Source organism: Nycticebus coucang, chromosome 5, assembly GCF_027406575.1.
Source record: "Nycticebus coucang isolate mNycCou1 chromosome 5, mNycCou1.pri, whole genome shotgun sequence".
NCBI classification, from domain to species: Eukaryota; Metazoa; Chordata; class Mammalia; order Primates; family Lorisidae; genus Nycticebus; species Nycticebus coucang.
Window position 1 is genome coordinate 86070265 of NC_069784.1, and position 16899 is coordinate 86087163.

Below are 16899 nucleotides of genomic sequence, written 5' to 3' on the forward strand. Positions count from 1 at the left end.
AAATTGTTACTACCGGTCCTCAGTTCTTAGAATGACATTCACCAGGTGCTCAATAAACATATGCTGCATAAATGCATGCATGAATGAATGATGCTGGGCTGGAAATTCCTGAAATTGGAAATTTCACCTATTCAGACTGACGAGAAACAGAAAGAAGGCAAATATAAGTTTGCTCATCCGCTGGATATGTATTTAGTAGCTTCCAGGTCCCCACCAATACTCTTGGGAACTCATAGCCCTCCTGCGGGAGACAGACACATAAAAGTGTGATTATGGCACAATATAAGTAAAGTGCTTGTTATAATTGCAGCAGGAATAAAGTACAATAGATGCAGAGATGAAAAAGAGTATAAGTCTGGGCGGTGCCTGTGGCACAAGGAGTAGGGTGCTGGCCCCATATACTGGAGGTGGTGGGTTCAAACCTAGCCCTGGCCAAAAAACTGAAAAGAAGGTTTAAGTCTATGGGAAACCTTCCCAGTAGAGAAAATTCTTGCTTCCTTTTACAGGATGAACGAATCTTGAAATAGTGTAATTTTAAATTGTACATGAACTTCATGGCCACCCTGAATATCACATACTCCATGAATTTCACTTATGAAAAGGGAGAGGATTGTCCATGCAAAGCTGGAGGCAAAAAGAAAAAGAAGAAAAGAAAGAAAGAAAGAAAGGGAAGAGGAGCTTCCATTAAATACCAGAGCACTGTATATCTCATTTCATTCTCACAATGGCTCTATGTTGTTATTCCCATTTTATAGATTTATAAATCCAACCTAAGAAAGATCAAGTAACTTGTCCCAAAGTTATGTAAGACAATACTGAAAGAGTAGAATTTGAGCCTGGGTTTGACCCCAGTACTAATTTACTTATCATTATATGGAAATCTTTTGACAATGTACTTCCCAGAACCTACTTACTTTTCTTTTCAATGTAACTCTAATAAAAGTGGTCATCTGTCTTCCCATTTTCATATAAATAAGAAACAAAACTAAAGGTTAGGAAGAGACCACAGTATACCAACAGCAAGGGCAAGGGCAGGAAAACTATAAAAAATAGACAAAAAATTTTAAAAATATGGGTTATATAGTCCTGTACACTCCATCCTATGCATAACAATGAGCCCATTAAAAATAAAGTTCTTATAGTCAGTACAGTCTAAGAGATAGATATAACTTTTTATGCTTAAAAGTAAACTTCAATTATCTAGAAAATGAATTCCTCTCTGGTCACTCTGAATTGTAACAATTGTTTCCAAAGTGTTTGTGAGAAGAAATATTTCCAAATCTCAGTGTTTGTGAGAAGAAATATTTCCAATCTCAACTGAAAAATTTGGCTTCTTTATAACACTGGCTTTTCTTATTTTATATAACTTTTTCTTTGAGGCTGCATTTAGAGAACATACCCTGGGTTTTTTGTTTGCTTTGTTTTTAAGAACAAGAGAAAATTGTTCCACCAATTATCTTGAATAAGCTGACTAAGAAACATTTAATATCCTTTATCATTTTAGAGGCTTTTAAATGTGAACCTTTTCACACAGAGCACTGTTTGTGACGATGTGAAAGGCATATTGGCTACAATTCCCAACTACATGTAAAAAGAAATATAAGGACAAGCAAGTCTCTACTTGCAATTAACTGTAACCTTCATCTATTTTTCCAGAAGTAACGCAGTTTCTGTCTAAAACTCTCTAGAAAAACAATAATCATTCACTTATATTTGGAAATTGTTTTCACTTTAGTTCACCTTGTCCAAAATTTTGCCCCCAAATTCAATGTTTTACAGAATACTCTTAATTTTAAGATGTAGAGTGAATTATGTGAACAACTAAAGTTCACATAATAACCTAAAAGAAGCAAATGCACTGTGAATAATTGCAAGTAAAATTACACGGTCCTAGAGAGACAGTTGTACTCATAATGCTCTTTCTTACCTGGATACTCTTCAGAATGAACTCACTTTTCTCTCTTACATCTTTAAAGGGACACCTCTTAGAAAGCATAAGCAGATGAGCAAGCAGCTTGTTCAATCCGTCCAGAGAAACAGTATTTGAAAGCATGTCTGATGGATCACACGATGTCTCTTTCACCAAACGAAGATACTCGGTTTTTCTCAAAATGATTTGTCTAATGTTTTCCAGTGCTGTCTCTCTAGTAGTTGGGTCTCTACTGCACAGTCCATCCCATCTCACTTCGTTCTCTCCTTCAGCCATGACAATTGGAGTTTTTCCTTTGCAGTCTTTAGTTGCCTTTCAGCATGCGCCCAAAACACTTCGTATTTTAAAAATGAGAAATGTAAGAAATCAGAGTGGTCATGAAAACTCAGATCTAGGTGACATTTGGAACGAGGCGTGTGTCTTTTATATGGATGCTGTCAACTGATTTACAAGATAGATCACCTTCTTCACCCTCTCCTTTTACACGAAAGAAAATGAAAAAACAAAGTTGGAAAGTTGCAACCTTACAGCGCTGGCTTTGCTGGACAGGGAGCCCCGGGGAAGTGTTCTTGGTCTCGCGGGGTCAGCGGATATCCTCACGTTGTGGAGCTGTCAAATCCGTGCTCTACCCCAAAAGGCTGGTAACAGTTGAACACTCTCCAGCCATTCGGGTTTGGTTTTTTTTTTTTTTTCTTGTCTGTGCAGCCACCGGGTTCTCCGGAGCGTTCCCACCCCGCCCCTCCTCCAGCTCCAGTCCCCGCCCTCCGCAACTCCTCCCCCGCGTCTCCTCAGCGGGCCGGGCGCCGGCGGGGAGGGCTCTCCGAACCCTGGCCCACTGGCCGCAGACTTGGGCGCTCCCGAGGGACGGCAGTCTCCAGCAGCAGCAGCTGGGCGGGCAGCAGTCAAGGAAAGCGTGCCGGGCCCTGCCGATTCCGGACCCCTGGGAAGACACCACTTCTCTGATCCCTGTGCCCTCTCCCACCACTGCCAAGCCACAGCGGACAGGGCGGCCCCGGCAATCTTCGAGCGCGGGGTGGACCGTAGAGCTGGCAGAGCTGCGGGGCCTGAGGCGCAGAGACCGCCCCTTCGCCCAGCCCCATCGGTGGGGATCAGCCCAGAGGGCGGGAGCAGGGAGGGGAGATGGGGTCCTCACCCCCCAGTCCCTCCCCTTTCTCCGCCCGGCACAAACCCGGAGCCGCCCCGGCCCCAGCGCGGTCTTCCCCGCCCAGGCCGACTCGACCCGCGGAGGCAAAGCCATTGGAAAGGGCCCCGCCCTCCGCTTGGCTACCTCCAGACCCCAAATCCGCCGCGCGCGGCCGTCAACCGCTGCCAGTGCTACGCATGCGTGACTGCGGATAGAGCGCATGCGCATCGAGGAGCGCTAAGCTTGTGCCCAGGCGAGTTTTCCGTTTCCTGACGTTTGATGTCTGTGGCCTGGAGAAGGGGAAGGAAAAGTAAGGAGTGAAATTGTATTGATACTTTATCACACGACACAAGCACCACCAAGAAAAAGGGCTGGAAGGCACGCCTGGAAGAAATTGAGTCTAAATTTAAGATTAGCCTAAAAAATAGTGAAGGCCTCTTTACTACTCCAAACTCCAGATTCAAACAGGCAGGGCGGCTTCGTATTGACTTCTGGGAAATGTAGTTTTGATGTTTCCGGCGCGTTTTGTTTGCAGCAGAAACTACCCGCCTCTCCGCAGGGGCCACCGCGACTTTACTGTGGCTCCCTGAGGGCCGACGGGTTAGCAAAGGCAGGGCTTGACTGAGCTCGTCGGCTTGGTGAGCAATGTAGGATGGGGCTGTCGTCACCTTTCCTTTGACTGGATTTTTTCTTTCTCCATTTCCTCTGCGAGTTTGGAGACGAAGCCATCTAGGATTGTGGCCCTTAGCCTAGGGACTTGTTGCAGTGACCTGCGTGGGAAGTTCTAGTCCAACTGCCCAAGCCCAGGTGTGTGGTAAGGCGAGGGTTTGGGGATCTTGATCCTGAGAGTCGTTGGAGACGCCTGAGTAAGGTCAAGCAAGAAGGATACTGTGGAATCGGGTGCTCTGCGCTGCTGCCTCTGCTCCCGCCCTTTGATATGGACACGCGCGGGATGGATTTGAGATCCATGTGCAATTGCATCTTTGTTTGCCTTTGTATAGGGATGTTCTGTGCTATTTACTCAGTCACGTGAAATCCCAGGTAGGGCTTTGAAAGCAAGTTGCCACATCGGTTTGCATGAGACAAAATACCGGGCGAGGAAATCCGCAGTAATCCTAGGTAATGAATTATTTCGGGTTTTAAGAGCATCGTGTGGAAAAAAAAACCAAAAATCTGTCAAATCTCTGAAATTTAGTACCGTCAAAAGATTCAATCATTTTCTTTTTTTTTTTTTGTAGAGACAGAGTCTCACTTTCTGGCCCTCGGTAGAGTGCCATGGCCTCACACAGCTCACAGCAACCTCCAACTCCTGGGCTTAAGCGATTCTCTTTTTTTTTTTTTTTATTTTTTTTTTTTTTATTAAACCATAGCTGTGTACATTAGTATGATCGTGGGGCACCATACACTTTGTTCATAGATCGTTTGACACATTTTCATCACTTAAGCGATTCTCTTGCCTCAGCCTCCCGAGTAGCTGGGACTACAGGCGCCCGCCACAACGCCCGGCTATTTTTTGGTTGCAGTTTGGCCGGGGCCGCGCTTGAACCAGCCACCCTCAGCGCCTGTGGCTCAATCATTTTCTTAAAATTACTGTTTGTTTCTAAAAAGTTACTACTCTTGGGAAAAGCCAAGGTTTAAATGGCCGTCCACGGACTGATAATCAGATTAGATTCGAATTCCTCACGTTGCAGAATAGATACATTTCCAAAAATTTAGTCTTACTAGGCACTGAGTATATAACTGTGAAGAAAGTCCCAGTGCTATCTAGTTAGAGAAACCAGTAGTTAAACATGCGATAATAAATGATATAATTGGGATGGCCAGAAGGAAAATACTTAACCTACTCTTGGAAAGTGGGAAATTTTCAGCCCAGGGGAAGTGAGGACCAAAAGAATAGCATATATTGAGGCCCAAAGTGATAGAGAAGGTACTTTCAAGATCTGTAGTAAGCCAAATCATATATACCAGGGGTGCCAAAAAATGTATACACTTTTTTTTCTTTATTTTTATTTTTTGTAGAGACAGAGTCTCACTTTATGGCCCTCGGTAGAGTGCTGTGGCCTCACACAGCTCACAGCAACCTCCAACTCCTGGGCTTAAGCGATTCTCTTGCCTCAGCCTCCCGAGTAGCTGGGACTACAGGCCCCCGCCACAAGGCGCGGCTATTTTTTGGTTGCAGTTTGGCCGGGGCTGGGTCTGAACCCGCCACCCTCGGTATATGGGGCCGACTGAGCCACAGGCGCGTTTTAAGAGATCTTGTTGGAAGTAAAATTGATAATTCCCCAAAACTGTATGAATTGCAGCTAAAATGGGTGTACCTAGCATGTCTAGGTGCACCTGACCAGTAATGGTACCTTCAATTAAACTTCAAAAAGTAATACATAGAAGGCGGCACCTGTGGCTCAAGGAGTAGGGTGCTGGCCCCATATACCGGAGGTCTGGGTTCAAACCTGGCCCTGGCCAAAAACTGCAAAAAAAAAAAAAAAAAAGGTAATACATAGATAGCATCTCTTTAAATGTGTGTGTTTTTTGGTATCCTCTATTTTGAGGGGTGGAATGTTAGTGTATTGATGTGCTTTGAAGCTGCAGAGAGACAGGAACTGAGAATTTTTCTCATAGTTTGTGTAAGTTATGTATCTTTGGACAGATGTATAAAGTTTTAATGACTTGGTCTAGTTTGTTAACAAGACCTGTTAACATTCTAATGTTACTGGTTTGACTCAGAATTTTAAAAATGTGCTGAGGATCACTTGAGGTCAAGAGTTCAAAGACTGCTTGAGCAGCATAGAAAGACCTGGTCTCTACAAAACATAGAAATATTAGCCAGGCATGATGGAGTGCAACCTGTAGTCCCAGCTACTCTAGAGGCTGAGGAAGAAGGATCCCTTAAGCCCAGGAATTTGAGGTTGCAGTGATATATGCTCGTGCCAGTATCCTCTTGTCTGGGCCACAAAGTAGGACTCTTGTCTCCAGGGGGGAAAAAAGAGTAACTTATTAAGAATGTGATTTAAAAAACAAAAGTCATTCCATCTTTGTATTCTTTTCTTTTGGCTTATCCTTTATCCAGCGCATAGAGGGTAGCAGAGTTTCTTAAGGCTGGGTGCCCTTTGTATGGCATAGTGGAATGTGATCCTGTGCATTCTCATGGCTTCACTATCATCTGTGACTCTCAAATGTAGGGCATCCCCCTGCTTCACGTCTCATATAGCTAGTGGCTTGATTTGTCTTCTTAGAGATGTTAGATTCACCATGCTAAAATCAAATGCATAGTTATCTCCTATAAATCTGATTCTTTGCCAGTGCTCCTTATTTCGATAAAAGACACTACTCTCCATCTGCTTGTGAAAATTTGAAAGCTTAGGATTATTCTTTGTTTCTTCTTAATTCTTTTTTTCTCTTTTTGTTTTTATTTTTTATTTCTTCTTAATTCTTTATGCTCCTATAGCTAAATTATTACCAAGTCTTGCCAATTTTATCTCCAAATATCTCTCAAATACATTTTTTTCTCTGCATAAGTACAGTCTTTTTCCAACCTTCCGTATTCTTGAAAGACCACTACAAAAGTAATTATTCACCATAGCCCTTTCAATTAGTTCTCTGCACAGCAGCTTGGGTGATCTTTTGAAAATCCAAATCTGGCCAGATTTTTTCTTGTTTAAAACTATTCAGTGGGGTCCTTCTGCTCTTACTCCATTATAAAGTGAAACACCTAGTCCATTAACACCTCTCCACCTAATGTACCACTCTCCAACTAAGTCATACAGACCTTTAGTCACTGTTTCTCCTATTCTTTGTCACTAGGCATTGAGTCAAGACATTTCTGTTGAGTGCCCACTATATAACAGGATGTTGAAGATATAGCATTGAGCACAAGGTAAAATCCCTATTGTCATATGGCTTGCATTCTATTCAGGAGATAAGTAAAATATATAGTATATGAAACGAAGACAAATGCAGTGGGGGGAAAACTGGGAAAGAGAATAGGAAATGCCCTGTTGGGGGGTGTATATGTGTGTGTGTGTGTATATACATGTATACACACACACACACATATACATGTATATGCATATACATGCACAGATATATGAGTTTACAGTTGACTGATGAATTTATTATCATGCCAATTTATTAATGTACTTGGAGATATTTGCCAAGTGGATAGCATACTGATTTCTCTGACCAGGATTATTTTGTTTTGTTTTTTTTCCTATAGGAAAATTACAGGGGAAATTAGCAGTTGTCTAGGAGCTAGGAATCAGAACAAAAGAAATGAAATGGTATATAATGTGGTCACTTGATAACTTTAAGCTATGAGAACCTCCACGATAGAGCTTTATTTGCTCCAAATTTTGCCCCACTGAGTTACTTTTTTTCTACTTCCGTTCTTGAGTAACTCTCTTTTTTGATGAAAACATTCCTTCTTTAAATAAGCTGATACATTTATATTACAACCTAGTCTCTGGTCTGAGAGCCACTTCATCTCTCTAAGGTAGCTTTACCTGTATGTATTCTGGTTCTTTTTTTTTTTTATTTTATTAAATCATAACTGTATACATTGATATGATCATGGGGCATCATACACTGGCTTCATAGACCATTTGACACATTTTTATCACAATGGTTAACATAGCCTTTCCGGCGTTATCTCAGTTACTGTGCCAAAACATTTACATTCTACATTTACCAGGTTTCGCAAATACCCCTGTAAGATGCACCACAGGTGTGATCCCACCGATCCCCCTCCCTCTACCCCCCCCCTTTCCCACTTCCCCCTATTGTTAGGTTGTAACTGGGTTATAGCTTTCATGTGAGAGCCCCAAATTAGTTTCATAGTAGGGCTGAGTACATTGGGTACTTTTTCTTCCATTCTTGAGATACTTTACTAAGAAGAATATGTTCCAACTTCATCCATGTAAACATGAAAGAAGTAAAGTCTCCATCTTTCTTTAAGGCTGCATAGTATTCCATGGTGTACATATACCACAATTTATTAATCCATTCGTGGATCGATGGGCACTTGGGCTTTTTCCATGACTTAGCTATTATGAATTGGGCTGCAATAAACATTCTGGTACAAATATCTTTGTTATGTTGTGATTTTTGGTCTTCTGGGTATATGCCCAGCACAGGGATTACAGGATTGAATGGCAGATCTATTTTTAGATCTCTGAGTGTTCTGCATATATCTTTCCAAAAGGAATGTATTAATTTGCATTCCCACCAGCAGTGCAGAAGTGTTCCTTTTTCTCCGCATCCACGCCAACATCTCTGGTCTTGAGATTTTGTGATATAGGCTAATCTCATTGGAGTTAGATGATATCTCAAGGTAGTTTTGATTTGCATTTCTCTGATGATTAAAGATGATGAGCATTTTTTCATATGTCTGAAGGCCGTGCGCCTGTCTTCTTCAGAGAAGTTTCTCTTCAAATCCCTTGCCCAGCCTGCGATGGGATCCCTTGTTTTTTTCTTGCTGATGCGTTTGAGTTCTCTGTGGATTCTGGTTATTAAACCTTTGTCAGAGATATACCCTGCAAATATCTTCTCCCATTCTGAGGGCTGTTTGTTTGCTTTACTTACAGTGTTCTTAGCTGTGCAGAAGCTTTTTAGTTTGATCAAGTCCCAGTAGTGTATTTTTGAAGCTGCTTCAATTGCCCGGGGGGTTCTCCTCATGAAATACTCACCCAGACCAATTTCTTCAAGGTTTTTCCCTGCATTCTCCTCTAGTATTTTTATAGTTTCATGTCTTAAGTTTAAATCTTTAATCCAATGAGAGTCTATCTTAGTTAATGGTGAAAGGTGTGGGTCCAATTTCAGTCTTCTGCAGGTTGCCAGCCAGTTCACCCAGCACCATTTGTTAAATAGGGAATCTATTCCCCACTGAATGTTTTTAATTGGCTTGTCAAAAATCAAATAGCGGTAAGTAGCTGGATTCATCTCTTGGTTCTCTGTTCTGTTCCAGATATCTACTTCTCTGTTTTTGTGCCAATACCATGCTGTTTTGATCACTATCGATTTGTAGTAAAGTCTGAGGTCTGGTAGTGTGATTCCTTCTGTTTTGTTTTTATTTCTGAGTAATGTCTTGGCTATTCGAGGTTTTTTCTGATTCCATATAAAACGAAGAATTGTTTTTTCAAGATCTTTAAAATATGACAGTGGAGCTTTAATAGGGAGTGTGTTGAAATTATATATTGCTTTGGGTAGTATGGACATTTTGATAATGTTGATTCTTCCCAGCCATGAGCATGGTATGTTTTTCCATTTGTTAACATTTTCAGCTATTTCTTTTCTTAGAGTTTCATAGTTCTCTTTATAGAGATCTTTTACGTCTTTTGTTAGGTAAATTCCCAAATATTTCATCTTCTTTGGCACTACTGTGAATGGGATAGAGTCCTTAACTGCTTTTTCAACTTGACTGTTGTTGGTGTATATAAGGCTACCGATTTATGGATGTTGATTTTGTAACCTGAGACGCTGCTGTATTCCTTGATCACTTCTAGGAGTTTTGTAGTAGAGTCCCTAGTGTTTTCCAGATACACAATCATATCATCTGCGAAGAGCGAAAGTTTGATCTCTTCTGACCCTATATGGATACCCTTGATCGCCTTTTCTTCCCTAATTGCGGTGGCTAAAATTTCCATTACAATGTTGAAAAGCAATGGAGACAATGGGCAGCCTTGTCTGGTTCCTGATCTGAGTGGAAATGATTCCAATTTAACTCCATTCAATATGATATTGGCTGTGGGTTTGCTGTAGATGGCCTCTATCAGTTTAAGAAAAGTCCCTTCTAGACCAATTTTCTTGAGTGTTCTGATCATGAAGGGATGCTGGATATTATCAAAAGCTTTTTCTGCATCAATTGAGAGAATCATATGGTCTTTGTTTTTTAATTTGTTTATGTGCTGAATTACATTTATAGATTTACGTATATTGAACCAGCCTTGACACCCTGGGATAAAACCAACTTGGTCATGATGTATAATTTGTTTGATGTGTTGCTGGATTCTGTTTGTTAGGATCTTGTTGAATATTTTTGCATCTATATTCATTAGTGATATTGGTCTATAATTTTCTTTTCCTGTTGGGTCTTTTCCTGGTTTGGGGATCAGGGTGATGTTTGCTTCATAGAACGTGTTGGGTAGTCTTCCTTCTTTTTCTACATTTTGGAACAGGTTGAGTAATATAGGTACTAATTCCTCTTTAAAGGTTTGGTAGAATTCTGACATGAAACCATCTGGTCCCGGGCTTTTCTTTTTAGGGAGGTTTTGTATAGTTGATTGTATTTTGGTTCTCTATGCACATATACTAATTCATAGTTGAGACCCCAAAGATATCAAAAGACAAAATTTCAACATTTTTTTGCAGTCTATAAATCAGGTAAAATAGAGAGGTGCTATGCTGGGCATGGCAGAATGGTTGGTTTTTATGAGGAAACTTAGGCAGAAACAAGGAAACAGCATAATGCAAAAAGCATCATCAGAAACTTCATATTCTTTTCCTTGTAAGGATTAAAGCAGAGGGTACTTCATTAGCAGGGTAAAATAGTCCTATAGGGGAATTTGGCTATTTTCTCTCTCTCCTGATTTTGTAGTAGGCCACATAAACAACTTAGTTTCCATTTGGTGATATGAAACTTTAGCATGAGTGACTCTATTTTGGTTTCTTCTGTTGGAGCCCAATGTAGGAGCTCAGTCAAAGTCAATGGCTTCCTGTAAATTTTATTTAACAGAAGGTAATCTTGTTTTCAAGTTTTCCTACGTCCATAGTCCTTATGGCATTAACATTGATCTTGAGCCCAGCAACAATGTCTGAACTAGAGCTAAAAGTATTTTTTTAAAAATTATGACTGTACTGAATACATAGGCTAGTTTTTTCTTGTCATTATTCCCTAAACAATACAGTATAACAACGATTTACATAGAATTTAATTGTATTTATGTATTATAAGTAATCTAGAGATGATTTACAGTGTATGGGAAAATGCCCATAGGTTATAGGCAAATATTGTACCATACCTGTCTTACTAAGGGATGGTTGTATTCAGAAACTATCAGCATTAGGGATGTTTTATTTTACTTTGCTTTTAAGCTACCATGTCTAAGTGCTTCCTATGTTCTAGGCACTCTGAAATGCTTTGCAGACATTTTTATCCTCACGTAGCTAAAACTTGGTAGAACTGATTCAAAGACTATTGTTAACCACTGTGTTAGGATTATGCTATAAACATGGCAGTAGATATAATTGGCTATGGGAGAATGCAGAGTAAGGAAAGAGCCAGGGTAGTCTGAAATTAACCAGAGAAGAAAGAGAGAGCATAACTAGAAGACAGGCACATACGGAGTTTCAAAATTTCAAGGAATGAAAAGTAAGTAGTACAAAATGCTACCAACGTGTCGAGAACGCTAAACTTTCTAGATGGTTTGGCAAGTGATAGTCCCTGCTACAGTACAATATATGTACCTGACACATATTACAGTGTTAATATTGAATTACTATGCCATGTTTAGGTACAAATTAATTGGCTTGAGGTATCCTGTAGGGTAAAACTGAGCTCTTTGAGGATAGGAGAATCTCTCCTAAAGGGCTGACATTTCCCTTGTTCAGCCTTCAGGAAAAAGGTAGGTTCCAGATCAAGAAATTACAGTTTGGATGAGAGCTTTTAAATAAATGGAAGAAAGGGAACTGGATCTTTCTGGGCTTCTCTTTCCTAGGTTTAGTATTTAAGGAGTGGGCATGGTATGCACAAATTCTTGGGTGGTAGGTGCTAAAGTATTAATAGTGCTTACCAGTTGAATGTAGATTAGGAACTAAGATAAAATGGGCCTAAAAGCCCCAGAGAAAAACATCCTTAACTGTTAAGATATGCTACCTAGTTTCCTTTTGTTCTTTGAGCTTTCTTTCCTGTATTTTCCTCTAGCTGTGGTAAAGTCTTATGAAATATTGTAACTTTGTCTTGCTGTACCAAGAGTCTAACTAGAAAAGAGTATTATAAGGGGAGTAGCACTCTTCTCTCAGTAAGACCAGCGAGGTGGGGCAGCAATAATGAGACCTCCAAGAGTAAAGTGAATATTGGAGACAAGAATTGAAACACATGGACCAGTTTATCTTCTGAATGTGGAAAATCTTCCTCCATTTCCAACCTCAGAAGACCTAGGTTTTAATTAGTGGTTTTCCTGTTAAAAGTTCATCATTGCCCCTTTTTACTGTGCTTAGTGGAGAATGGAACACTATTTTCATTTATATGTTCAAAATATATTAAAAACCCACTGTAGACAAGCTCTATGCTTGACTTTTTTTTTTTTTTTTTTGAGACAGTCTCACTATGTCACCCTGCGTAGAGTACTGTGGCGTCACAGCTCACAGCAACCTCAAACTCTTGGGCTCAAGTGATTCTCTTGCCTCAGCCTCCAAAGTAGCTGGGACTACAGGCGTCCACCACAACACCTGGCTATTTTTTGGTTGCAGTTGTCATTGTTGTTTAGCTGGCCTGGCTGGGTTCGAACCCGCCAGCCTGGGTATATGTGGCCCTCGCCATAACTACTGTGCTACAGGTGCCAAGCCTCTATGCTTGACTCTTAAGAACATAGCAGCATAAAAGTAGACAGTATGCCTCTGCCCTTAAAAAAATATATGTACAGTCTACATGGAATATAGACTATTCTTTGAAGAGGCTTAAGAGGCTTGGCTGAACGATGGAGGGTAAAGATAGGGAAATACAAGTAACCGAAGGTCAGTATGAGATTTGAGAGAAGGGTAATGTTCAGAAGGATGAATCAACAGTATTTAATGACAGTTTAAATGTGGGAAGAAAAAAAGGAAGATATCCAATGTGACTACTATTCAGATGATGAAGAGTAATTCCTTCCATTGATCAGGGAGTACACTAGGAAGACCAGTTTTGGGAATGGAAAGATACTGAGTCCAGGTTTGGACATGTTAATCATCTTGTTTAAGGGACTTCTGAGTCATTCAGGTGAACGATACCCTGAACTGCTTCTGAATAGCTGCTGTTCATGAAACCCTAATTGCTGTTGTGAGATGTAGCTATGGGTTCAAATAGTAAGAGCATGGACCTTGAAGTTAACAACTGTACTCCTTAACATTGTGAATTTGGCTAGTGTTTTAACCTCATTAAGCTCTGGATATTGGAGATGAGATACCCTTAGTTTTCTTATCTGTAAAAGGAGGATAATACCTACTCTCCCAGGATTGTTGTGGTGATTTCATGAGATAATATATGTAAAAAGTTCATAGATTAGCATATATTGGGCACTCAAGAAATAGTATTTTTTAAAATTACCATCTTTATGTAAAAATATTTGTCTTTCGATTTGAGATTAATGAAATATTTCTGAAGTGCATTATAGTTAACTGAAAAGTGCTATTTTCTGTAATCCTGTTATTCTTGGCATTCTCTAAGGTCTTATATTGAGATCCTTGAATTATTTCATTTTTCCCTAATTACAACTTTGTTTTAATGCTAAAGTAGAACTTCCATAGTTGACTACCTGCCTACATTGACCCCCTCCTTAAGATGACCTACCTTTCCTAGACTGGACATGAATCACATATACGTACGGTAGCCTAGTTCCTTAGGTGGACCACCTCTGTATATTGACCAGTTTGTTACAAAGTTACCATAAGTAAAAATGGAGGAATTATTATTTTTCTCATAAAACGATAGTATAAATATTCCTGAGCAAGGACTCGATGTTATTAAGGAAAAAATTATTCCATGATACTTGTTGAAGCATAGTAAGGAAGATTTTACGCAGGACCATTGCTGTAGATATACAGGTCACCTACAGTGGGGTCTTGCAGTGGGAAAGACAAATTAGGCTCATGTTTGAATACAGGATGGGCAAGTAGGGATTCATAGCCAGCGGACATTTTTTGGGTCAGTGGATGGAGAATTACTTAGAGGAAACATCAGGGATAAGGGAGATTTGGGTAAACTAATCTAACAAGATTCTTTTTTTCTGTTTTATTATTAAGGTAGTGGCTTTCTTTATTGTTAGAAGATATTATTTGCAGAAATCAAGATTCTCCATGAGTTGATTGAAGAGAATTTTGTTTATGTTTATAATAACAGCAATGTAATTATATTACATTAATAATTATTAATGTAATAATTAATGTGTATATACACTTCCTATTTATGACATACTCTGCTAAGATCCTTTATCATCCTAATTAGTAGGCAAGCTCATTACCCACTACAAATAGTTCTTCAATGAAAAGGGCCTCTGAGGTGTTACTGGTGCCTTTGTATTCATTTTTATACTATATAGAACCTGAAAGGCAGCTCTAGTAAGCTGGAGAGACCAAGCAGTAATAAACATAGATAGCCTGAACATAGATAGCATTTAATAGTTAAGGTCATAGTAAGCACTTTTTTTTTTTTTTTGAGACAGTCTCACTATGTCGCTCTCAGTCGAGTGCTGTGACGTCACAGCTCACAGCAACCTCAAACTCTTGGGCTTAAGTGATTCTCTTGCCTCAGCCTCCCAAGGAGCTGGGACTACAGGCGCCTGCCACCATGCACAGCTATTTTGTTGTTGTTGTTGCAGTTGTCGTTGTTTAGCTGGCCCAAGTTGAGTTCAAATATGCCAGCCTGGGAGTATGTGTCACCCGTACCACTGAGGTACAAGTGCCACCATAGTAAGCACTTTTAGTGCATTTAAAACTATATCAAAATTGGATGCTTAATTTTGGTCTATTTGTGGATTTCAAATATACAAATAATTGTATTTGTCCACAATAATCTAACAAGGTTCTTGATGAAGTCAGGACAAGATGATCAGACATTGCTTAGGGGATGGTTGAAGATGAGGAACCTGATCAGATATGGAGGATGGGGGAGATTCTTCAGGGATTCATTCAGGGATTCATTCAGGGTACAAGGAATTAGGTTGCACTGATTGCATTTGTTAGGTAAAGTCCCTCTTACAATTGTGTCCCATCAATGGGGGAGATTCTTCCTAAACTAACTTAGCAGAAGTCTTTGCCAAAAGTGGAATAGGTGGGCCTAGCAGATTTAGAAATCTGACTCACAGCTAAAGAATCTTTCTCAATGTCCAGCTTCTTATGAAATTATTTAAAATATAATATTTAAGAGCATACCTATATGATATAAAAACCTTAATCTATAATTTAAGAAAATATAGTTACTAATTATATAAAATTGTATTTAATGTGATAGAATTTCACACTGTTTAATTCGGAGTTCTTATATTCATGTCTACCTTATTTTTTACTGTAATGTATCAAAGTAAAATAGATGTTCTACAATTTAGAAGAATTCTTTAGGTCAGTAAATTTTCATAATTGCATTTTAGTAGAGTATTTGGGAAACAGGATTGTTAACTTTGAAGGAGAAAAGAGCATAGCATTTTCATGAGACCACGGACTTTGGAGTTATACCTTCAAATCTGTGCCCCTGCCATTTACTTTATACAGATTGACAATCATTATAAAATATCAAATATAGTATGTGTTTATTATACATAATGATATTTATGCTCCTTGAATATACCAGATTTAGTATTTTTGCAAATGTTTTGTTTTCTGTTCATAGTGCTTTTCCCTAAGATTTTCGCATGCTGCTGCCTTATTGTTTCGGATTCATCTCAAAATCTCTCTTCTTCGAAAGGTCTTACCTGACCACTCTAGCTAAAGCAGCCAACCTATTACCCTTTTCAATCTTCATGGCACTTACCTGCTTGAACATGTTTATTTGTTTTATGCTTATTGTCTATGCTTCCCCATGAGAATAATGAGCTCCTTAAGATCAGGGATTCCGTCTTACTTACCACTACACTCTTAGTGCCTCAAACATATAAGTACTCACAAAATACTTGTTGACCTACTGGCTGACTACCTACCTCATGGGCTTGTTAAGACTCCATAAAATAGGGCTCAGTGCCCGTAGCTCAAGCGAGTAGGGCGCTAGCCACATACACCGGAGCTGGGGGGTTCGAATCCAGCCTGGGCCTGCCAAACAACAATGACAACTACAGTCAGAAGATAGCTGGGCATTATGGCAGGTGCCTGTAGTCCCAGCTACTTGGGAGGCTGAGGCAAGAGAATCACTTAAGCCCAGGAGTTGGAGGTTGCTGTGAGCTGTGACGCCATGGCACTCTACCCAAGGTGACAACTTGAGACTCTGTCCCCTCCCCCCAAAAAAAGACTCCGTAAAATAATGTATGTATTGCACTTAGTGATTGGCCCCTTTTCCTTCGTATGTTTGTTTTCCTATGTCCTATCATTCTGAAAAGTCTTGAGATGTCTGCTTAACAAACATTCACAAGATATATATAATATTTATAATTATCATTATCGATAATAATAGCTAATATTCACAGTATTGACTCTTACCTGTAAAGGTCATTAACATAGTTTGTCTCCTTTAAGTTTTAACCTTATGAGAGATACTATTATAATCCCTATTTTACAGATAAGAAAGTTTAAATAAAATAACTTGCCCCCAGACAGCTAATGTGTTAAGCTGTGCCTTTCTGCCTCCAAAGAAAATTCGTGTTAGTAATTTCCTTAGGACATTTTATCACTTCTTCCAAAAAAGATTGAGAATGCAATATTTAGCAGCTGTTAGCCCAATAGCTTTTTTCTCATTTCAAATTATTTTGGTTTTGGTACTGAGTAGAAAGCCAAACACCATGTTAGAGCTCAAATATTCATTCTTCTGCCTTTCCATTAAAAAGGTTTTGTGCTTTCTTGAGGTGCCACCTCATCAGCTCTTGCCTAGCCCCGCACTTTACACTCATGAACGAAAGAATCAAAACTTCAGCTGAATGCTTTATTCATTATG

At 39.7% G+C, this 16899-nt stretch overlaps 2 protein-coding genes across 6 annotated transcripts in view; one reads left to right on the forward strand and one right to left on the reverse strand.

Moving 5' to 3' along the window:
- SESN1 (sestrin 1) overlaps nt 1-2604 on the reverse strand; it is a 121002-nt gene extending 118398 nt beyond the window's left edge. Inside the window, exon 1 of the mRNA XM_053591358.1 lies at nt 1928-2604. Coding sequence (XP_053447333.1) covers nt 1928-2206 — 279 coding nt within the window. The 5' untranslated portion in view covers nt 2207-2604. The remainder of the gene's footprint in view (nt 1-1927) is intronic.
- A 701-nt stretch (nt 2605-3305) lies between these two features.
- Nucleotides 3306-16899, forward strand: part of CEP57L1 (centrosomal protein 57 like 1) — a 68996-nt gene continuing 55402 nt past the window's right edge. For 2 of the 5 annotated variants that reach the window (XM_053591360.1, XM_053591366.1), the window contains exon 1: nt 3616-3888. The gene's annotated coding sequence lies outside the window, so the exon portion shown is untranslated. Of the gene's footprint in view, nt 3385-3615; nt 3889-16899 lie in introns of those variants that run through there. The other 3 variants (XM_053591363.1, XM_053591361.1, XM_053591365.1) reach the window with 2 other exon arrangements.